This window comes from Typopeltis vanoorti, chromosome 16 (assembly GCF_054136105.1).
Source record: "Typopeltis vanoorti isolate ZY-2024b chromosome 16, IOZ_Tvanoo_1.0, whole genome shotgun sequence".
Classification (NCBI taxonomy): domain Eukaryota; kingdom Metazoa; phylum Arthropoda; class Arachnida; order Uropygi; family Thelyphonidae; genus Typopeltis; species Typopeltis vanoorti.
The window spans coordinates 34,925,814-34,949,079 of record NC_143564.1 but is presented as its reverse complement, the minus strand read 5'-3'; the positions used below and the strand labels follow the sequence as shown (position 1 = coordinate 34,949,079).

General features: G+C 36.4%; 1 protein-coding gene across 4 annotated transcripts in view; it reads left to right on the top strand.

Annotated features, from left to right (window-relative positions):
- The window catches only part of RhoGAP15B (RhoGAP_ARAP and RA_ARAPs domain-containing protein RhoGAP15B), a 339,597-nt gene that overhangs the window by 16,184 nt on the left and 300,147 nt on the right, over positions 1-23,266 (top strand). For all 4 annotated transcript variants that reach the window (XM_090405966.1, XM_090405963.1, XM_090405964.1 and 1 more), the window contains exons 2-3: positions 2,432-2,579; positions 21,843-23,162. In XM_090405966.1, the coding sequence (XP_090262092.1) occupies positions 21,845-23,162 (1,318 nt within the window). In that variant the 5' untranslated portion in view covers positions 2,432-2,579; positions 21,843-21,844. The remainder of the gene's footprint in view (positions 1-2,431; positions 2,580-21,842; positions 23,163-23,266) is intronic.

Sequence of the window (23,266 nt, the reverse complement as noted above, 5' to 3'; positions counted from 1 at the left end):
ACAGCAGATGTTCTGACAGCGATAGAAGGGTTTAGCATGTTGGCAGGATAGGAAGGGCAAATAGTGTTATAAGTGATGAATTGAGTCCCGTAAGTCAAAAATTTGGAAGGTAATGGCACTAATAGTTTTGAAAAGTGTATGATGTGAGGTGTGGGCAGGACAAGATATTTAGTGAGATGTTGCTGTAGGCAAGGAAAGACAGAGGATGATGAGCAGGAAATATTTAGTCATATTAATTTAACAAGTGCAAAGTGCATGATCATTATAGAAGATTTTAACTATAGCAGTATAAATTGGGAGAGGAAGCAGCATAGTAAGGGAATGAATTTCTGCAATTCTTGAGGGACAGATATCTCAGGCAATATGAAGTAGAAGGAACATGAGGATTGAGTTTTGGATTTGGTCCTTGCATCAGAGGATCCGGTTTGAGATGTCAGCCTTGCCCTTCTTTGGGGATGAAGATTTTTGGATAAATTAATGAAAGATTCTCGTAGATAGGCTTATATGTTGGTTATGCATTATTAAATCACTTAAGGAATTGAACAATATAGATACAAATATAAATTAAATTACACTTTAATAAATATTTTTGATATTTCGGCAACGTCAATTTGCCATCTCCAAAAGGAACCTACAAAAAAAAAGGCACGTGCACGTAGTCACTACAACACAGTAACTGAGAATGAAGAGATGAAGCTATTGTTCTCCTAAAAGTCCTGATGGTGCCCTCTAGCAGGCTAAGTAGCGTTGGGCTGAAGGTCTGCTGATGTAAGCCTCCCAAATTTGGGGCAGTTGCATATGACCAAATTTGTTGAGGTTTGGAGAGTTTCTTAGGGCTGAGGCTGATTCCATAAATAGTCTTTCGAATTTGTATTTGCTACGGTGTATTACTGTAGCTTTCTTCCACCGTATTCTTTGGCATGTATCCAGAGCATGGTCTGCAAGACCAGAATGGCTGTACTTGTGAAAACGGATGTAGTCCTTGTGTTCAGAAATTCTGATATTCGCTGTCGGTATAAATATCGGAAATACTTTATTAAAGTGTAATTTAATTTATATTCATATCTACGTTGTTCATTTCCTTAAGTGATTTAACAATGAAAGATTGTATGCAAAATTGGCCAGATGAGGGTAATATCTGTGAGGATCAGCATGGCTTTGTTAAAGGGCACTCTTGTTTCAGGATTTTAAGATGATGAGTTAGCCTTGGAGAGGGTACAGAGGCAGATAAACAAAATATCAGGACTCTAGAATGTTAGTTGAGAATAGACTAGGGAAATGCAAACTACAAGGTTTGGTGGATAGAAGACAAAGGCCTGACACAATTGAGACATTTAAACCATTGAGAGGTATTTACAAGATTAACTGTAATGTTTACAAGGACAAGAGACCATCCCTTAAAGTTGCGAAAGGAGGTGGTGATTAGGAGTGTGAGAAGTGGCTATTTTCGTGTAGAGGATAGTCAAAACTATAGAATTCATTGTCAAATAGAGTGGTGAATGTGCAGGGGTAAATGGGTTTGAGTGGTTCAATAGACCACTGTCTATCATGTCTAAGATGTGGCGTCCCACGACATCATGTGACTCCATGGAGTTCTTGAATAATTTTTTGATATCTACTTGAGAAACTTAAAAAAATGTTTCAAATTCTAATATTTAAAATCTTTTACAATGAAAACTATTTTGTGGAAGCAAGCAGTTGTAAATTCTCTTTGCATACTTTAATGATTTTAAAATGCAGCAAACCTATGCTTCCAATTATTAGAGAAGTGTTTGGAGCATCTTATTATCAATACAAAATTGAAATCAGATTTTTTACTGCAACCATAATAAAACTACATTGAATATTTAGTATAGGAGAGGAGAGATAATTTCATATGGATGTTGTTTCTTCATGTACTTTTGAATAAATGCTCATTGGCATCTTCAGACTGCCCTTTAATTTCATCATGCTGTGATTTGACTATATTATTGAAGATATCATTTCTTTTCTATTTCATTTCATAGTATCTTTGTTATTTTTAACATTAATTTTTCTGTTTAAGAATCATTACATGTTTTAAGGACTTGAGAATTATCTCCATGAAATAAGTAAGCAGAAAATTATATTTTGGATGTAGAGGTTACTTTTATTAATATAGTGAAGTATATATTTATTGAAATTCTTGCTCACCAAATTGATTATAAAGTAAAAATAGAACCTTTTCATAAATGACTATGCATATTCTGTATATATGATTGCATTTATTTTCATTAATTTATATTGCTTTATCAATCACTGCAGACAAATATTGTGATTTAAAATTGTAAGTTATTGTTTAATTTATTTTTCAATTAAATGGCAAAGGCCAGACATCCATCATATATTAATTTGTTTTCTTCTTTGAGTTATAAATGTGGGTTAGCTTTAAATATTATTTCATATTATTTAGTTCCAAGGAGACAGGAAATGAAAAGTTCTGCCAGGAAATAGGCCAATAAGTAAGCTCTGCTACACCCTTGTTTCCATGGTGCTGGAGAATAGTTTGGACGATATCAAGATGATTTCACTGTGTCCATAAACAAGTACAGATGCATGAAGTAAGCTAAAGAATTTATCTAGAATATTTTTTTGATTTGTGATATTGTTAAAATATTATATCCCAGATATATGGACATTCTAATTTCCGTACTTGACATCTGATTTTGTGTGTGTTAGATCATGATTATGTAAAATGATACATTTTTCTTATTTATGTTTAAGTATGCATTCGAATTAATAAAATTTATTAATTTTGATTTTTTTTTCACTAGCGAATCACATTTATTTTTTTATTTACTTATATAAATGCTTTCACTTTTCATTGTGTTGAATAGAATCTGAAAAACTATATGTTTAATAGTTCCAAAATTCATATGTGAATTATTTGATATATTCATTCCATGATGTTAATATTTAATTTCCGAAATTCTAATTGAAATTTGTGCATTTTCTTTACATATTTATATTAAGTTTTGTTGAAGTTTATTTGATTGTCAGTATAGTGAAAATTGTAACAACAGTAATAATACGTATATAACATTTCATTAGATGTAATATTATAAGCTTCTCATGAATTATAGTATTTTACTGTTGTTGTAGTTATATTATTACAGTAATCTCCATGGAGTCAGCAGACTTCCCATATTATAGAAATACCTCTCAATTTGAAAGGTCTTCTTATTGATTATATGATTTTATTGCAAGCCTGGTTGGCCGAGTGGTTAGCATATCTGCTCTCCAGCCAAAAGGCTGCAGGTTCGAATCCTGCCATGGGCATGGTTTGTCTGTGAAAATACTAGTGGTGGTAATGGGTAGTAGCTGGTGATAGTAGTTGCAGTTTGTTGTAATTGGTGGAGACAGAGTTGTAAAGTAGGTGCCCTCCTTCGAGGACACCTACTTATTATTACGTGACACCTCCATGACTCCCTGGAGGTGTCACGTAATAATAATATATGCCTGGGTTTCCCAAGGCATATATTATTATTCCTTAGGGCTCCGTGGAGCCCTAAGGCTCCACAAATCTTCTTGACAACTTTCACTTATTTTTTATTTATTTATTTTTTAATTAATGAATTGAATGTGATATTTGTTTGTTTTATAGTTTTTTTTGAGTTAGCAGACACCTTAACACGGGTAGTTGCCATTTGCTTCCATCACTTGTGATATGTAAAATTTTATAGCAAGAGATTGGCCAGAGATTTTAGGGGCGGAATTTAAGGTTTTTGATTTTTCTATTCACTCTACTGCACTTTGTATTCATTCTGTTGTGTTGCCATTGCTGGTGATAGAAACCTTCAGTAATCATTTGTGAGTTGTGAGAGCTCTGCAAAAACTTTTTTGCTTGCTTTAGGGCTCCACTTTAGCAAGAAGTTTGAGAGGGGAGCCTGATATATGCTTTTGCAGCATCTTGGTATAGTTGGAGGATTGCATACCTTGATTGGTATGTTATATTTAACAAAAATCATACTTCTTTCATGCATATTTTATTCTACACGGATACCACTGGTGCATCCAGTAAACTGAGTATATTCTACTGCATTATGAGACAGAGGGCCATCTAATTGTGATGACATGCTTTTTGTATGCAAAAGCACAGTTACAAACTTATTTATGGGTAAGTAAAAGATATTTTTAAAGTACATTTTACTTACTCATAAGTTACCAATAAAGTACATTTTACATATTAGAAAGACAATGAAACTTGTCCAACCTTGATTTGAAAGACATCTATGAGACAATCTTGGTTCAGATTGTCTCATGGACATACTTTTTTTGCATCTAGAATGGAATGGCAGAAGGAACTTTTGGAAGAGTTGAATTATCTTAGCATTATTAAAGCTAACTTTTCCCAATGGGAGCTTGGTGTTCTAATTTGCAAGATGAAAGATACATGTCAGATATTTTTTGTTTCTTAGAATTTCCACTACAAATTTTCATTCATTATGAAAAAGATGTGGAAAACGTTTATGCATTTATAGCTTATATTTCTACAATATACACTTACCATCTTTTGTTCCACATGCATGGTAACTAGAAAGTTTCACTAGGAGGTAATTCTGAATATGAGTAATTCTTTGCACTAAAACAGCTGCTCCCAGAGTTTTTGTTGTTGTGATCAGATTAGAGCCATATAGACATATCATAGAAGTAGAACTGGTATTCCAGTGTTTTGTGGAATACGGTGAGTAGATTGTCCAACATCTATTTCAGTTTGTAGTACACTTCAGATCACAGATGATTGCTGGAGGAACAAGCAGTATTATTTGAAATCATAGGGAGCTAGTAAAGTTTTACTATATTTTATAAATTCAAGTATCTTCCTACAGAATAGACAAGCTAGCCAGACTTGATTATGAGACAGAATATATTCACCTCATTGCCTTGACAAATACTGTAAATTTTAACCTGACTCTTACAGGCAGTGATCATCATCATTCTTGTTTTGCTGGGTTGGGATTTCAGCCTTATATGTGTAGATATCATTAGGAATTAAATAGACAAGATAAGAACAATATTGTAATTAAAAATATATACTTATTGGGCTAATATTTTTGTGGAAGTAACATTCACCTTCTAGAGACAAACATGGGCAGGGAAGCAAGGAATATGGGATAATTTATAACAAGATATCTTGGGGGTGGGTGGGGGGGAGCATGATAGTTCCATTAAAATATTATTGACTTCTCAGAACCAAGAGATGGACATAAAATTGCCCATTTAAGTTTTGCTGATGTATTCATGTCTTACAGGATTCCTTGAAGAGATAGGTGAATATTTAAATGAATTCTAGTGGAACATTTGTTCAGGTGATATCTAGATTGACTAGAATCGGAATCATAATTTCCAGATTTGTAGTTTAGCAGGTAACGTGTCCTGATTGAAACATCCATAAATTTGCCACTTCCCAGGTCAGTACAGCATGATCACTGTCACCAGTTGGCAGCAAAACACATCCTTAACTGATACACCTTCTAATACTGTGATCAAATCTAATACCCTTTGACTTTGAGTTCCTTTTTCACATGCTACCTGGGAAAGTTGGCTCTCAATCATTCAATAAATAAATTCTTCATACTTATCATGTGTTCTTTCTGCTACACAATTAATATTCAAATAATTTAAGTTACCCATAATAATTACTTGTTTAGTAACCATCAATTCCAGTTTATCATCAAATCTGAGAGCCAGGTATTCATCAGAACAACTGCAACCACTTTATTTATGATGCTCCTGGCATTTGTGTATAGACAGAACCTCCTCGCTTTTTCTTGTATTTAAATCTATAGTCCACCCTTTCAGCTAATTCATTACCATGCTCATTGGCATTCCTATCACTGTGACATCTGCACATCCTAGCTGAACATACATACATCCTCAGTGTTTCTCCTAAGATGATCTAGTTTCCATGACTGCATTTGGTCTCATTCCATTAAATAATTTCTCTGGGCACCAAATCCATTCAAATGCAAGCTATACTTCTTACAAGTCTTTTCTACCATCATACTTCATACATTCAAAAACTCGCATCCATTTTTTTCTGTGTAGCCTTTTCATTGAATCATTTGCTCTCATAACCCTTTTTCTTAACTCATTACTATCATAGCTTGGTAATAAACTGACTCTGTTTACTTTCTCACTTCATCAACCCTTTCATATTCTCTCTCATATTTATCACTAAATACGGAGGTATACAACTTTTACAGTAGCTACTGTATAATTCAGATGATCTGGTCACAGGAACAAATTTCAGATGTTTGGAGTAGACAGCTCTCATAAGTACCTATGTATAAAAGGGGAAATGAGACTTCATGTGAGTGTTAAAGATGAATTTCCTTACTGTGGATTCCAGATTAAGATTTATACATGCATGTACTTGAGAAGATGTTAAGACAAATTGTGTAAAGAAAGCTTAGTAAAGAACAAGTTGTGTTCTGGCTGAATAGTGGTTTTCAGTATCAGATTTTTACTTTAAGACAAACAGTTGAGAAAGCATGGAAATATAACAAGGATCTACAATACATTAAGGATCTACTTAAATCAGAACTGCTTTTCTCTATCATAAGATAAGATATGGGATAGTCTTATTCTAATCACACATCAATTTTTTAATGAATTATCAATATTGCAATTATACCATTGCGTTGTTTTATGTATAACATCACCCGGCTCTTACTTTTTCAAATCATCTATTATTCACATTCTGTTTTGTAATTAATTGCTGTTACTACTGAAGATGGCCTGTAATATTCAGGCTGAAATATATGGCCCTAAATAATACATAGTATTACTTATCCCTCATGTTTTTTCCTGTTAATTGAAGAAATATTTGAGTTGTAAGTTAGCAGCTAGAATCGAAGCAGGTATTGGAAGATAATGTAATTTTAAATCAGGTGTGAGACAGGTTTGCACATTATCTTCACCTTTATTCATCATCTATGGAGATTGCTTGAAGGAAAGTGGCATTGGTACTTGTGTCAGAATTGGAAATATTCAGTTAAGCTCATTACTCTATGCATATTTATCTCTATAAAGAGACTATGCCAGTTTGTTTGTGTGTGTGTGTTGACACACTTGATATATCCTTACAGATGCATCTTATTGTTTCACACTAAGTGTTAAGTAAATTTACAAGAGTTCAATCTGATCAATACAATCACTTTTATCTTCATTCCTTTTAGAATCCAGGAAATGACTGACTCATGACCAAATAAAAAAAATTTACATTTGTAATGGAACTAAATAAAAACTATATACAGAGTGAAATAAAATGAATAGCTATAAACTATTCAGATCCAAGGCCTTCTAAAATAAAACTATATTTTAGAGATCCGCTTTATCTTTAAAAGGATGAATTCACTCTCTGACTGACTATTGGTTTGTTTAATCAATAGGTACGCTGTACTTAATAGCCTACCAGACTAAACAGTTTGTTTTTCACAACAATTTCATACAAACCAATAAATGTTCATTAGAGTCAATTCTTTATCAGGCCTTTTCTCAAATATAAAACTTCCATGGGACTATTCAGTGTTCATTCACTCACTGAGTATACACATTTCTTACCTTAGGCAATTTAATTACAAGATTCACAAATTCTTTACCAGAGGAAAAACAATTTATTTTATTATTTTGTCGGGATCGGATCTTCGCTTTGCGACAAATAGTCGAGAGGGCATGGGAATATAGCAGGGATCTGTGTTTGGGTTTTGTCGATTTGGAAAAGGCATGTGACAGGGTGCCGGGGGAGAGGCTATTCAATGCGCTGCAGTTGTGTGGTGTCAGTGGGGCGTTGTATCAAGCAGTACTTGGTCTTTGTTTGAGTTGTGAGTCGGCGGTTGGAGTTGAGGGGGGTGCAGGGGGGTGGTTTGATGTTGGGTCTGGTGTGGGACAGGGATGTACATTGTCCCCTCTGTTGTTCATTGTCTGTATGGATCGCATTGTGAAGGAATGTGGTATTGGGCCTGATATCGGGGTTGGAGATGTTGATGTCGGCTCTTTGCTTTGTGCGGATGATGTTATACTTCTAAATAAATCCGCTACAAGTCTGCAGGATTCTCTGACTAAATTGAATAGCTGTTGTAATGGATATGGTATGAAGGTCAGCAATAGGAAGACAAGGACAGTGAGGGTGGGCGGAATCATTGAAGGTGTCAGCTGTGTTGTGAATGGAGGGCCTGTGGAACGGGTGAAGCATTTCAGCTGCTTAGGCACAATTTTTACTGAAGATGGTAAACTAAATATAGAAATAGACAACGGAATCAGCAGGGCTGGTGTCGTGGGGGGTCGGTTGAATGAATTCATATGGGGTAGGAAAGAAGTTGGTCGGAACACTGAATTGGCTGTGTGCAGGACTGTGTTCAAACCAATTTTAACTTATGGATCTGAGAGCTGGGTCAGAATTAAAACACTTGACCAAAGACTAGAGACCGCAGATATGAGAGTGCTGAGAAAGATTAGAGGCATGAACAGATGGCATCAATGGCAATATCATATTAAAAATGAGGATATTAGGAAAGAACTTGACATTGTCAGCATCCGGGAATGCGTTAGCAGAGCTGATCTCGGATGGTATGGTCACTTAAATAGAATGGGAGAGGAAGGATTAGCAAAACAAGTGTTCTCTGCCAGGTTGGCAGGAAAACGACCCAGAGGAAGACCAAGATATAGGTGGATTGATACGGTACAAAGTGCCTTAGACGATAGAAATATAAGATCTGATAATGTTGGAGTCTTGACAAGTAGCAGACTGATTTGGAGGAAAATTGTAGATAGGAAGTTAGTAATGATTTAATTTTTTCATGTAGTACTGTCATATCCTGTACACCCCTTGAGGGTACATGGCAGGAATTTGATGATGATGATGATAAACAAAATCTGCCAAAGTGGAGCCTCTTCATTAATACCACATCACAGTTTCATATTTCTGTAATTCCATTACTTGTTCCAAGAAAATAATTGATATCACCAATGTCCTTGAGACAGAAGATGAAACTTTCCATTAAGCATTTCTTCGAAATAGAATGTCTACCTAATAACTCTTTTTATTACTATTAACTTGACAGTCCCACTTTCCCAGTCAAAGGATTGTACTTGCTAAGATTCCTTTTTCGAAATCCCTCTATTAATTTATTTTGACTGCCAAATTTTCAGAAACTTCCCAAAACAAAATTCTCTGGTCTGTGTTCCTAAACTTCCATTCTCTGTTTTCATCTTTACTTTAGTACCGAACACTTTCGGCTGTCAATCTCATCAGTGAGCATGCATACTTATTCAACTAAGCAGCAAGTGAGAAGTCAATAATGGCTGACATGCTGTCATCGTTAGTAAAAGAGAATGTCTTTCGATGAATAACAGATATCACAGTACACATAACAATTATGAATTACAATAACAAACGTTGAAATTATTACAACTATCAGATATCTGATAAGTACATCGATCTTGAATATTCTGAATTTTTTTTTAACATAAATATCAAATTCATCACGAGAGTGCTGAACATACGTAGTTATGAAATCAAAACTAATAAAATTTCTAACGTACAGAAACAATTATTAAAAGATTCATATTTATAAATTGACTATTTTTACATGCAGATGATGGTGATGACAATGTACTCCTAAACAAATCAAGTAGAAGTGTGCAGGATAGCTTAACTAAATTGAATAAAACTGTAATTTTATTACATAATGAAAATCCACAATTACCTCAAGGGCTCACTTTAGTGAGTACGGGCATGGCAAACCCGAGGTACCAGATGCTGGACCATGCCTTACTTCATGTAATATACATCTGTTATATTATTCTGTAGACTGGTCCCTCCTCTTCTTTCTTTGCTTCTTTCTCCTCTCCTTGCTATTAGAGTATTCGAGGGCTAGGGGTGAGTCTTTCCTATCTTGCTAAGTCATTTCGTCTCATGCAGCCACCGAAGGAGGCAAGCTAGCCTCAATAGGTGCCGGTCCCAAGCCCGGATAAATGGCGAGGGTTGATGTCAGGAAGGGCATCCGGTTGTAAAACTTCAATGCCAGAGCTCAAACTATGATATGAGTCAAAGAGAAAATGATATAAGGGCTAGGGCGTACCCCTTAAGCGACACGCAGCCACATCACCCTACAGCTGCGAGAAGTGGACGAGGGCTACCGCATCAAGGGCAGGTGCGGTTAAAGAAGCGAGCCCAGCAGGTGGAGAGGATGTTGCGAGTGGGAACACTGAATGTTGAAAGCATGACTGGAAGGGGAAGAGAGGCGGCAGACATGATGAGGAAGAGGAAGTTGGACATTTTATGTGTGCAGGAGACCAGGTGGAAGGGGGGGGAGAAAGGCAAAGGAACTGGGAGATGGATATAAATTGTTCTACTCTGGAGCAAATAACGAGGGAAGAAATGGTGTAGGAATTGTGGTGTGTGGCAGAATGAAGGGCGAAGTACTAGAAGTGGGTAGAAGGAACGACAGGATCATGCGAATGAAATTGGGTCTTGGAGAAGAGCGAGTGGTCATATTATGTGTATATGCCCCGCAAGTTGGCTGTACAGCAGAGGAGAAAGATGAGTTCTGGAACATGTTAGATGAAGAAATGAGGGAACTGGAAGAAAACGAGATGGTGATTGTCGGAGGAGACTTGAATGGACACATAGAGAGACAGAATAGAGACTGTGAAACGGTGCATGGTGGCTACGGAGTGGGAATGATGAACCAGGAAGGAGAGAGGGTTGTGGACTTTGCAGTAGCGTTTGATCTGGCAATTGTGAACTCGTTTTTCTACAAGAGAGAAGAACATTTGATAACATTTAGGAGTGGTAACAACAGTTCACAAATTGACTACATTTTGACTAGAAGAAAACATCTTAAGGTTGTGACAAATTGTAAAGTAATTCCAACAGATCAAGTGGCACAGCAACACCGACTGCTGTGCGCAGACTTTAAAATAAGATCGAAGATAAGAACCTCTGGAAGCCATGGGATGAAGACAATTAAGTGGTTTCACTTAAAAGAAGAGAGTATGAGGAATCGTTTTAGGGAGAGGGTGTTAGAGAGGATTTTGGATGGACTGGAAAGTGTACAAGATTGGTGGAAACATAATTCAAAAGTAATCCTGAGCTGTGCAATCGAGGTGCTTGGTGAGGCATCTGGAAAGATTAGAGAGCAGAAGGAGGGTTGGTGGTGGAATAATAATGTACAAGTGGCAGTGACAGCTGAGAGGAAGGCAAAGCAGAAGTGGGATGAGTCAAGAGTGGAAGAGGACAGAGAGGTGTACAGAGAGAGAGAGAAAGCAAGAAGCCAAGAGAGTTGTGGTACAGGCAAAGGCTATGGCATATCAAGATCTGTGTGATCAATTAGAAACAAAGGAAGGACAGAGAAAAATTTACCAACTAGTGAAATGTAGAAATAAAGCAGCAAAGGACATCTTACATGTGAGGCAGATCAAAGATGCTGAAGGAAGAGTATTATGGAGAGATGTGGACATAAGAAACAGATGGAGAATATACTTTGAGGGACTTTTGAATGAGGAAAATGCAAGGACTTACAGAGAAGATGGGCAGCCTTCTGAGGGGATGGTGCAGAACATCAGTAGAGTGGAAGTGACGGAGGCCATGAAGTAGAAGAAATAAACATTTGACATCAGTGTCAGAACATGTTAAAAATGATATTATGATGGAATTTGGCATTGTTGACATTCAGAAATGTGGAGTAGGCTAATCTAATCAGGTATGGTTACTTAAACAGAATGGAAAAGGTTAGCAAAACAAGTGTTTTTGCCATTATGGCAGAAAAAGGATTTTTCGTATGTGCCTGATCAATTAAAAAGCTTTTTAACTGATCAGAATCAATGCCTGAACACAAAACTATGATATATCGCTGAGATTGACACATGTAAAGTGACATATTTGCCTGACTGGTAAGCCTGCACACAGTTTTTCAGACCATGTATATTATTAGACCTCCAGGGAGTCATGGACTCATCGAGGCCATGACTCCCTGGAGGTCTAATAATATACACACCAGCTGTCATACCTTCTCTTAAACTCACACGAGATAAAATTTACACTAGATACACTCACTACTTCAAATGGTAAACTTTTTCATTCACTCACGATTCTCTGAGAGAATAATCTAGCTGTTACCCCTTTCTTAAACACATACAGATTTAACTTCCATGGATGATCCCTTGTCCTCTCAACACCTTTGATGTAATGAATAATTTTATCAGCTGATATCCTATAACATCCATTCAGAACTTTGTAGACTTCTGTTATATCATCCCTTATTATCCTATTAACCAGAGTCTATAGTCCACATCTCACAATCTGCCCTCATAATCTAAATCCCATAATTCAGATATGAACTTCATAACTCATGCACCCTTTCTGCACCTTTTTTATCCTTTTGGAACACGGGAGACTAGATTTGCACTAGTCCAGGTGTGGTCTTATCAAGGTCTTATAAAATGGCAAAATGATTTCTTTATCCTTACATGTCAAGGTTTGCTTCAACATCACAATTGTCCTCTGAGTTCAATTTTTGTTATGTGACCTTTGAACTTCAGTTTCCTATCCACTATTGCGTGAAGATCTCTAGCCTGATCAGTTTCTTGTAGCATAACCTTGCTAATATAATATGCTACTGGAAATCTCATCACACCAAAGTGTATAACTTTACACTTGCTAACATTAAACTGATAGTCATTTTCGTTTGCCCAAATTTCGAGCCTATTCAAATAAGTGCATGATATTAGTAGCATCCCCGATTGCCCTGCCTGTCTTTGCATCATTTGCAAACAATTGCATATCCTTCCTAATGTTATTCATGTATAGATTGAACAACAATGGCCCAAGGACTGAACTCTGAGGTACATCACTGGTCACCTTAAATCTGGCAGATTCACACCCACCGTATCCTACTTTTTGATATGTCTGTGAACCATCCACTGATCCAAGTCGAGTTCATATTCCAATCCCATATTCTCCAATTTATGCAACAGCCTTTCATGTGGTATTCTACCAAATGCTTTAGCAAAATCCAACATCATCATAGTGTATCCATTCCCTTTATCTAACTCAGCCATAATATTGCTATAAAAGAGCAAATTGCTAAAACATGACATTCCTTTAATAAACTTGTCTGGCTACCCATTTCTGTATGTAAGTTCTTATTAACTTCTCTAAAATCTTCACCTTCTTCTCGCATAGTCCTAAATGAACCGCTGGGTCATTCTTGGCTGGTAGGTGATACTCTTTGCTAGCCTCCTCCAGTCGTCTCGGTCTCTTGTTCTTGATGTCAGTTGAGAAAGGGAGGAATTTGTCCATTTTTTTGATGTTATCAGTCCATTTTAATCAAGGTCAGCCTCTAACCCTTGATCCCGGAACGATTCCTTCTAGGGTTTGCTTTGGAATGCCATTAACCCTCTCCACATGTCCGAACCATTTCATCTGTCTTCTTCTGATGACTGTCAGAATATTTTCCCTTTTTCTCCCATCTATTGAGTCAATCAGTTTTTGGACATTTTCATTGGTTTTGTGAGCGGTATAGGGAATTCTCAAAAGTCTTCTGTAAGTTTTCAATTCGAAAGACAGGAGTCTCCGCTCATCTTCCTTCAATAAAGTCCAGGCCTCACAACCATACAAAAGGACAGAATTCACCAAGGTTTCAATTAGTCTTAGTCTGGTTGTGATTGCTATTCTGTTATCTCCCCACAATGGTTTTAACTTCTGTAGGGCCACAGTTGCCTTAGCAGTTCGGTATTTAATGTTGGTTTTTGAACGACCATCTTGACTTAGCGTGCTTCCTAGATAAGTGAACTTCTTTACATTCTCAATTTGCTTATTGCCAATTTATATCTTTAAGAATTCAATGTCTAATTTTGAGGTTATCATTGTTTTTGTTTTTTGTAGGCTTATGTATAATCCATATTTTTTTAATGTTCCGAAAAACATGGCTGTTTATCTCTTGTAATTCTTCTTCACTTTCTGCCAGAAGATCGATATCGTCAGAGAAACGCAAGTTATTTATTCTTAGTCCGCCAACTACTATTCCAGTGTCATATTCATAAAGAGCTTCATCTATGACATATTCCAGAAAACAATTAAAAAGAAGAGGGGACAAGATGTATCCCTGTCTTAACCCCCCCCCCCCCATTCTGCCTGGAATGGTTCACTGCTGTAATTTTTAATTTCAATTCTCATATCAGATGAGGAATAAAAAGATTTAATAATCCTAATGATTTTGTTGTCGATACCATAATGTTCTAAAATTTTCCATAATGCCTCGTGCCATATTGAGTCAAAAGCTTTTTGAAGGTCTAAGAAGTTGCAACAGATTATTTTGTTATGTTCTATGTATTTTTCGCCTAGTATGTGTATTGTAAAAATATGGTCGATTGTACTTCTGGACTTCCGGAAACCTGCTTGTTCATCTGATAGTCTGCTTTCTATTTTCTTTTCGATTCTTGGCAATAGTATTTTTAACAGGATTTTTCTTGGATGACTAATGAGGCTTATTGTTCTATAGTTGCTACATTTATTGTTGTTTCCCTTTTTAGGGATAGGTACAAGGACAGAAGTCCGCCAATCAGAAGGCCAAGTCTCTGTGTTCCATACGTCCTGGAATAAATTTAGCAAGGTGTCTATGATGATGTCACCTCCTTTGCATATCAGTTCCACTGTGACACCATCACTTCCCGGTGATTTTCCAATTTTTGAGGAGCTAACTGCTGCAATAACTTCTTTTAATATCAGGTAATCTCCTTCCTCCGAACCTCCTGGCAAAATTCCGTCCAAAATATCATCGGTCAGTTGAGGGTCCTTTTGAAAAAGCTTGGTTGCGTAACATTTCCATCTATCAATTATTTTCTGGTTATCCGTGATAGGAGTTCCATCTTCATCTTCTATGCTCCAATTAATTGCAGTAAAATTCTTTCTTTTAAGGTTACACGGTGATCAGCACTCATATTTGTAAATTTAGGGACACAAAAAAGAGACATGTTGAACAGATTATTTTATTAATTACTAATAAAACATGCTCTAGAGACAGCATGTCTAAAGCCCAAAATTTGGCTCAGATACGTCGACAATATTTTCACCATTTGGCCCCACGGCCACGAAGCTCTAAATACTTTCCTTAGCCATCTAAACAAACAACACAAACGTATCCAATTCACCATTGAAATGGAAAAAAACAACTCTCTTCCTTTTCTTGACACATTTGTCACACGTCTTCCCTCTGGCTGTCTCTCCTTCTCAGTTTACTGCAAACCTACACACACAGGCCAATACATACACAAAAATTCGTACCACCATCCAACACAAAAACTAGGTGTCATAAGCACCCTTAAACACAGAGCCCTAACTATTTGTTCTAATGAACAGGCTCTAAACCAGGAATACTAGATCATCAACCAAACATTTATCAAAAATGGATACAGTAAAAAAACTATTCATAAGATCCTCCATAAAGATACCAGTAAGAACAAAAAAGATTTCAAGAATGCTATTGCCATTCCTTATGTTAGAGGCATTTCTGAAAAAAGTAGACAGAACACTTTGCAAATACAACATTAAAACCACCTTTAAACCCCGAAATAAGTTAAGACACCTACTCAGTTCTTCTAAAGATCCTCTTCGACACCTAGCCCACCCAGGGGTATACAAAATACAATGCACATGCAACATACCATACATAGGGGAAACAGGGCGAACTATCCCAATCAGACAAGACGAACACAAATGACACATTAAATACCTCCATTTTGGTTAAAACCGGCCTTTCTGACCACGCACTCCAAACATACCACAGAATTGATTGGAGAAATACCAAGTCCCTACACTGCACCAAAACCTTGTTTGAGAGAAAATTTAAAGAGTCGTGAAATGCTCAAACACAACCCAAATCTCAACAAAAATGATGGCCTAATCATTTCAAGAATGTGGAGGACCCATCTACAACCTGTATAACAACCTCAACTAGCCATAGAAAAATCCCACTACAAGAAGACAACCTGGTGAAGTGTTTGTAACATTCAACAGCAACTGAAAGAAATCATATTATAACAATTAGAACTATCCAGGAGAATATTAATACATGAGGACTTTAGCAGTTTATTGTAGTTGTATTTATTTATTTTTATTTTATTTATTTATTTATTTTTATTTTATTTTTTTATCACTAGAGGTCAGGCTAGAGAAAAGGATTAACTAACTACGTAGATTTAGTTTACCGGTATACAGGGCATGAGCATGTAGCTTGGTTCCGTATACACTTGTATTCTTCTGATGATGACCTCGATACAGGGGTCGAAACGTCAAGTTTTATTTTATTAGTAATTAATAAAATAATCTGTTCAACACGTGTGTTTTTTTTGTGTCCCTAAATTTACAAATATGAATTGCAGTAAAAGGTTTGGTTAGCTTATTGATAATTTGAGAAGCACTTTTAGAATTATTTTTATTTAAGTCCTCTTTTATATTTTTGCATTCATCCAATATCCATAAGTTTCTTGCATATTTGATTTCTTTTTTAATAATCTTAGTAATATTTTTATACTGTTCTCTATTATGTCTCAGTTATCTTTTGTGAGAAGTATTTGGTTTTAGATTCGATACTATTATGTTTCTTGAAGCTTGTGTCAAAAAATTGTTTTAATTTGTATTTATATAGTGTATTTATTTGGGGATCTTTTAATTTTTCTATATTATATCTTTTACGAGTTGATTTTGTAGGTAATCTTTCCCTCATTTTCATATTCACAGTTGCGATGACCATATTGTGGTCGCTGCCAATGTCGGCTCCAGGAAATGATCTGGTTCTTGTGAGGTTGATGGAGTTTTTAAATCTTGTGCTTACAAGGATAAAGTCAATTTGGTTGTGTATTTTTTACCATCAGGAGAAGTCTATGTCCATCTTCTGGAAGGTTTATGGGGAAATAGAGTGCAAGTTCATTTTGTGAGGCAAAATTGATCAATTCAAAACCTCTTTCGTTTGTCTCCCCATAGCCATATGGTTCGACAAATGGGAGATAATCCTTGCCGATGTCTGTTCCAATTTTGGCATTCCAATCGCCCTGTACAATCAAAAGGTCTTTTCTATTCACTCTGGTGATTGTTACATTAAGATGACCATAAAACTCCTCTACTTCGGAGTCCTCGTGATCTGTGGTTGGGGCATAGACCTGTATGATGGTGATATTGAGTGGTTTTCCTCTCAGGCGGACTAGAGCAATTCTGCTATTGATAGGGTTGAATTCCATGACAGAATTTCGTAATGATTTGTGTATCAAAAACCCGACACCTTCCTTTCCGCTGCAGTCACATCCAGAGTAAAAAAGCAAATGTCCTTCATCTGTTGTTAGCTCTCCTGTTTTGGGCCATTGAATTTCACAAAGTTCCATAACAGTCCATTTATATCTTTTTAGTTTGTGTTGTAGTAATTTGAGTTGACCTGATTGTAGTAGAGTCCTAATATTCCAAGTTCCGGTCATTAAATGGTTGCGGAGTCTGAATCTGGATCCAGTTTTTCCATTATTTTTGTCAGTGATAGTGGTAGCACCATTTGTTAACTTCGCATTGCCACCCTTGGAGCTGCTACCAAATGGCAACGCGGATCTTATTGAACCGGACAACATCTGAGCTGGCATGGTGTGCTGTGTTAAATCCTTCGCCATGAATGTCTAATGGGCAGTAAATGAAAACAGATGGTGTCAATCTCCTCTTCTGTCTTCGCCTGCTAGCATTTAGCTGGGCATAGTGGGATGGCCTTCATGCCTTGGGAGGCCCTACCAGGAGTAATGATACTCCTGACGTGCTTCGCCCATCCCACCCAGGGGCCCCCGCCATGGTGAGGCAGCATAGCAGGACTTGGGGGGGGGTGATCTTCACCACTGTACCAGAAATACTAATTGATCAGTAGTTAGACACATTGTTTTTTGCACCACTCTTGTACATGGAACTATTATACATTCCTTCCATTCCCCATGGTATTTCTCCTGAGCTCTGAGACTCAAGTTGTTCAAACATGTCAAAGGCCTAGCTAATTCAGCTGCACATGTGCTGATATTCATGTTCCTCTAATTGTTCATTCATTGTAATAGTACTGTGCACAATGTTTCATACACCTGGTTGATATATCTTGGTGAAGTGAGCACTCATTAATTGAATGATGCAATTAATTGAATCATTCAATTAATGATACATTATCATTTATCAAAATGATCATTCCGTAGTGGAACAATTTCATCTGCCTCCGTTACCTCTTCACCATCTGCACTCATTAAAGCTCTCCTTCCATAGTCATTCATATGAAAAAACTCTCTGGGAGTTCCTTTCGCGTATTTGGCTAATTTCTTTTCATAATCACATTTTGCCTTCCTTACCATGCTGGTCACCTTTCTTCTTAATGATACTACTCATCCATCTAACTCCTACCCAGTTTGACCTCCTTACTTTGGGTATACAGTGTGATATTGCTTACTTACTCCAGATACCCCTTGACTATCTCCCATGCACTGTGAACATCCTCTCCTTGCAGATCTTTATGCCATGGTATTGCTTCAAGCTGTCTCCTAATAGCATCATAATCACCTGCCTTGTAGTAGTTCCACTTAGACAGTTTCTTAATTGGAATTTCAACGTTTTGTTACTTCCCAAGACAAGACTGCACGATTACTTTCCCCAGTTGGAGGCAATGTAGCCACCTTTAGTTATGGACAGGTCTTCTGACCTTATAACAAGATACAACACTCTCATATCCCAAGTCCCTTCTTTTACATTATGCTTCAAGTAATTATCTCTCAGTAAGTGTATAAATTCCATTTCCTTCCTGCAATGTGTCCTTTCCTCCTTCCAATCTGTGCCTCTGAAGTTGAAGTCCCCATGATAATTACTCGACTTGCACTCATTGTACTAATCTGCTGATGCATGACTTTCTCAACATTCCTGGCACTCCCCTGGTTTATAGCAGCAATCAGTTTTATATTTTGTCCTATTGGCCTCATTGACTCAAAAGAACTGCCATCTGCACGACTGTCTCCTAATCTTGTTGGCTGTAATTCATCTGTCAACAACATCATCATCAGCAGAGGACCCCCCCCCCCCCATCCTGTCTACTCTATCCTCCCCAGAAATATAAATCACATTCTATCCCTTAACTGTCTCGTTACCAGCAGGCTAGATTTATTACTACCTATGGCATCAAGCAGTTAAACATGAAGGCAGAGGGTGCTAAAAATCCCAGAAAACCAGATGTTACCTTTGAAAACTAGACCTTGAAACTTTAAACTGTAGGACGTCGAGCAGTGAAGCATGGCTAATTGAATTAATGGAAGGGCTAAAGCAACTAACTAAAATAATAAGGTTATGTGGAAAGAATATCATGAGAATAAGGGTGAGAAGAGTTATGAAATACATAAAGTGCAGGAGTTTTTGGCATTGGTTAATGCAACCTCGCCAAACGTTAGGGCATTAGTGAAACTTCTAACAGCAGAAGTATGTTAGCATCATAAATAGGCTAAGGATTTTTTTCAAAAGTTTTCATTAATTTTATAGCTTTTTAGTATTTTTATTTTCTTTTTTCACATAATCCAGAAACACTGCTCTAGAGAACAGCATGGAACGTTTCTCAAGCCACTTCAGGCCTCCAGTAAGCATGGCATTGATCTCACTCTAGGTAGCAGAATTCATCTCCTACCTAAAGACAGTTACTGATAATCACTGTCGATGATGGGATTTTGAACCTGTAGCACCTGTTAGACAGTGAACCTAACCACTCAGCCAACCAAGCCAGCATATAGATAATGAATAACAACGAAGATGGTGTGTGAACTCTTGTCTTATTTTATATTAAACCATCTTCCTGTATCTCCTTTAATTCTAAATGGTGATTATAACTCAAATATCAACTATGCATGGCTTGATATAATGTCCTATTTATATCATATAATTGTTGTATTTCAAACAGCTTTTCCTTTGGCACATTGTCATATGTTTTTCAATATCCTACAAAATTTAAATATGGGTCCTTGCTATATTCCCATGATTTCTCAACTGTTTGTTTTGAAGTGAAAATCTGATCCTGACAACCTCTGCATTCTGAACCAAGCATGTTTTCTTCTCCAAGCTTCACTTCCACCTTTTTTCTTAGCACCTTTTCAATCAATATTACATAGAATAGCAAGTATGTGGAAATTCTTCCATAATTCAAACATTCAGTTTTGAATGTTTTTTCCCCCTTGTTTATAGACGGACACTGAACTCTGCCCCATTCATTTAGAATTTGACTTCCTATCAGGCCTTCTGAAGTATTGTGTGTAATGTAGTTTTTATAAAATTTTTCCATATTTGAGCATTTCTTGTCATCACAGTATCATCTGTTCTAAGCTGACCTTCTAGATTTCAGTTTTCTAATGGCTTTTTTTTTCTACTTCAAGTACTGATATGTATATCCAGATTGCATTTCTCTTGCATATTTTCTATCACTGTTGTTACCGCTTATTTAATAATCTTTCAGAGTAGTTACTTTGGACATCCAGAATATCTTCAGTTCTTTATATTACATTTAGCATCTTTGATTCCTTTTACAGTATTTTTTTCTCCATTTCAATTTTTTTTCCAATTGTTCCCAGAACTTTCTGCCAGCTGTCTGATATTTATCTTCTGTATAAGGTCTTCCTATAATTTTTGTTTAGCTAGTTGTACACAGTGCTTCACTATCTTAGATTTTTCTCTATATATAGCATACTAGTATGCTGCTTTACATACTAAGAATTTTGGATGCTCTTCCTTTATTCTTGAAATTTCTTAAAGGACTGTTCAGAGGTCTACTCCTAGATATCTAGCTTTGACTTTTAAGTGACCCCATCGATTATTATTAATCCAGAAAATACTGATATCATTCCACTCTGCAAAACCACTGAATAAGTTAAAACAAGACTTTATTTTAGCTTAATCAAATTCCTAATATATATCCTTAGGAAATTTATATTCTCAACACTAAATATTTCTTCTAGCATAATCCTTCCATTATTATAAATGATGGGATTTTGCTAGAGGAAATGTTTAGTATTGTGATAGAAATATCTAGTGTTCATGGGAGGGAGGGGGGTAGTGCAAAAGAACGTTAAAATGATATTGGTTCTGTGGAATACAGATTATGAAGACTGATTGGGAATTTGTGGACAACTGCAGACACTAGCAAACAGAGAAGGGGGGGGGGAGTGATATGATTGAGACTTTCAAACTTCTGAAAGGATCATATTAGATATCAGTTGATGGAATTTTTTATTTTATGGAGGGTGGGAAAAGGATGAGAGGGCATCCTTAGAAGTTGAGAATGAATGGCATCAAGAAGGGGGTGAGAGCTAGATTTTTCTCTCATAGAGTGGTGCATGATTGGAATGGATTGCCATTGGAGGTGGTGAGTGCAGGTAGTGTGAAAGAGTTGAAGAAGGTATGGCACCTAGTGTGGATAATATTGGTGAAGCATTAATGGAATGTTCATTCCACAACTGTTGAATCATTTCTTACTGTTTCTATGGAACTGAAATAATAATAAAAACCCTTCTCTTCAAACCAAAAGAATCACCTCGAGTATACATATGTATATTCCATGTAATTGGCTTATGTTTAATTGAAGTTATTACCCGAACATAGTAGTTGTCTCCATAATTTATTATAATGAATGCTGATATCATATAACTATGAATGAATGGAAAGGTTTCAGGAATGATTTTTCTGATTGGCTTTTAAAATTGAGCAGTTTTTGATTGAAATATGGCCAAATTTGTATATTTAACGAATTCCTGAAATTATTTAAATATTTTGTAAATATCTTTTTCAGGAATGGAAACTGATTTCCCACCTGCTCTTCCACCAAAAACAAAATGGATAAACTCCTCTATTTCTCAAGAACAGGGTCACATTTATGATGATGTTGAGGGTTGGCCAACAGCTACCAAAGCTTTTCCTGATATACTTGATTTAAAAAATGAGAGACCAAAACACGATGCACTGGATTCATCAATTAATAAACCTATTCCTGCACCAAGGCTTTCACAAAAACAAATTGGTGATATAAACAGAAACATTCCTCTATCAACGGAAAATCTTTCAACCCAAAGAAAACCTAGTAGCTTTTTCAATCCACTTTATTTTACTGTAAATATAGAAAATAATGCCACACTTGTTGATACCCAAGCAGAACAGGAGATGTGTTACCTTAATCGAGGACGAAAAGGTAGTGATACTGACTCAATTCATTTTTTGGAGAAATATAGACCTGAGTTAATTAAAACTGATGATAAAGAAGACTGGATGCCACGATATAGTAGCACAGATTCACTTTGTAAAGATCAAAAAAATGACAAAGCATTTATGTTGGATGAGGACAAGATTTTAGATACAGACCACATATATGAAGATTATGACAAGAAAATAGCAGCAGTGCATAGTTATGAAGAAGTGGATTCACATCTATATAGTCTTGAAAAACAAAAGGAACAGAGAGATATATTTGATACAGTTTCATTTAAATCCCCTCTCTATGAGACATGGAAGAAAAACATTGCTGCTGAGAAAAATGAAATAATTCCTCCTTATGCAATGCCTCAAGCATCAGTTAATATGCAGTTACCTTCTGATGAACTCTATGATGTACCTATTCCTGAAAGACCACCTCCTGCATACCCACCGCCTCCATTACCACCTGTTGAAGTGTTGACAGAATGTGCATTTAGTGATTTATCAAATATAATGGGTAAACAATCCGTACCTCCTGATGTGCCTCCTAGACCTTCAATCAATAATTTACAGAATAATAATTCTCCTAGAAAAGATGTGGTTCAAGCTTTGTCTGATCCAGCTCTTATAATTCCTGCTACTGCTAGTCAACTTGTAAAAAGTGTGGTTCCATCAAGACCAGCCCCACCTGTACCAAGGAGTGCACAACACTCAGTCCCACCTCCAGTACCAGAAAGAACTCATCCTGTAGGAAGATCTCAATCTCTAAAGAGCAAAATATCACCAAGAGTAGAACCTACTGTCATTCCAGAACTTGGTGATTCTCCAAAGCAAAATAATGATGGTAATGTCCCTGAATGTAGTGTGGTTAGAGTAAATTCACATTGTGGATTATTGTATAAAACAGGAAGCAATAGAAAAGGTGAGTATTTTGTTCTTAAATTTAGATGTGCATGATTATTTTATGCAATATGTAAAACAATACATATGATATATATAGGGTTTCAAAAATTATACATATATTAC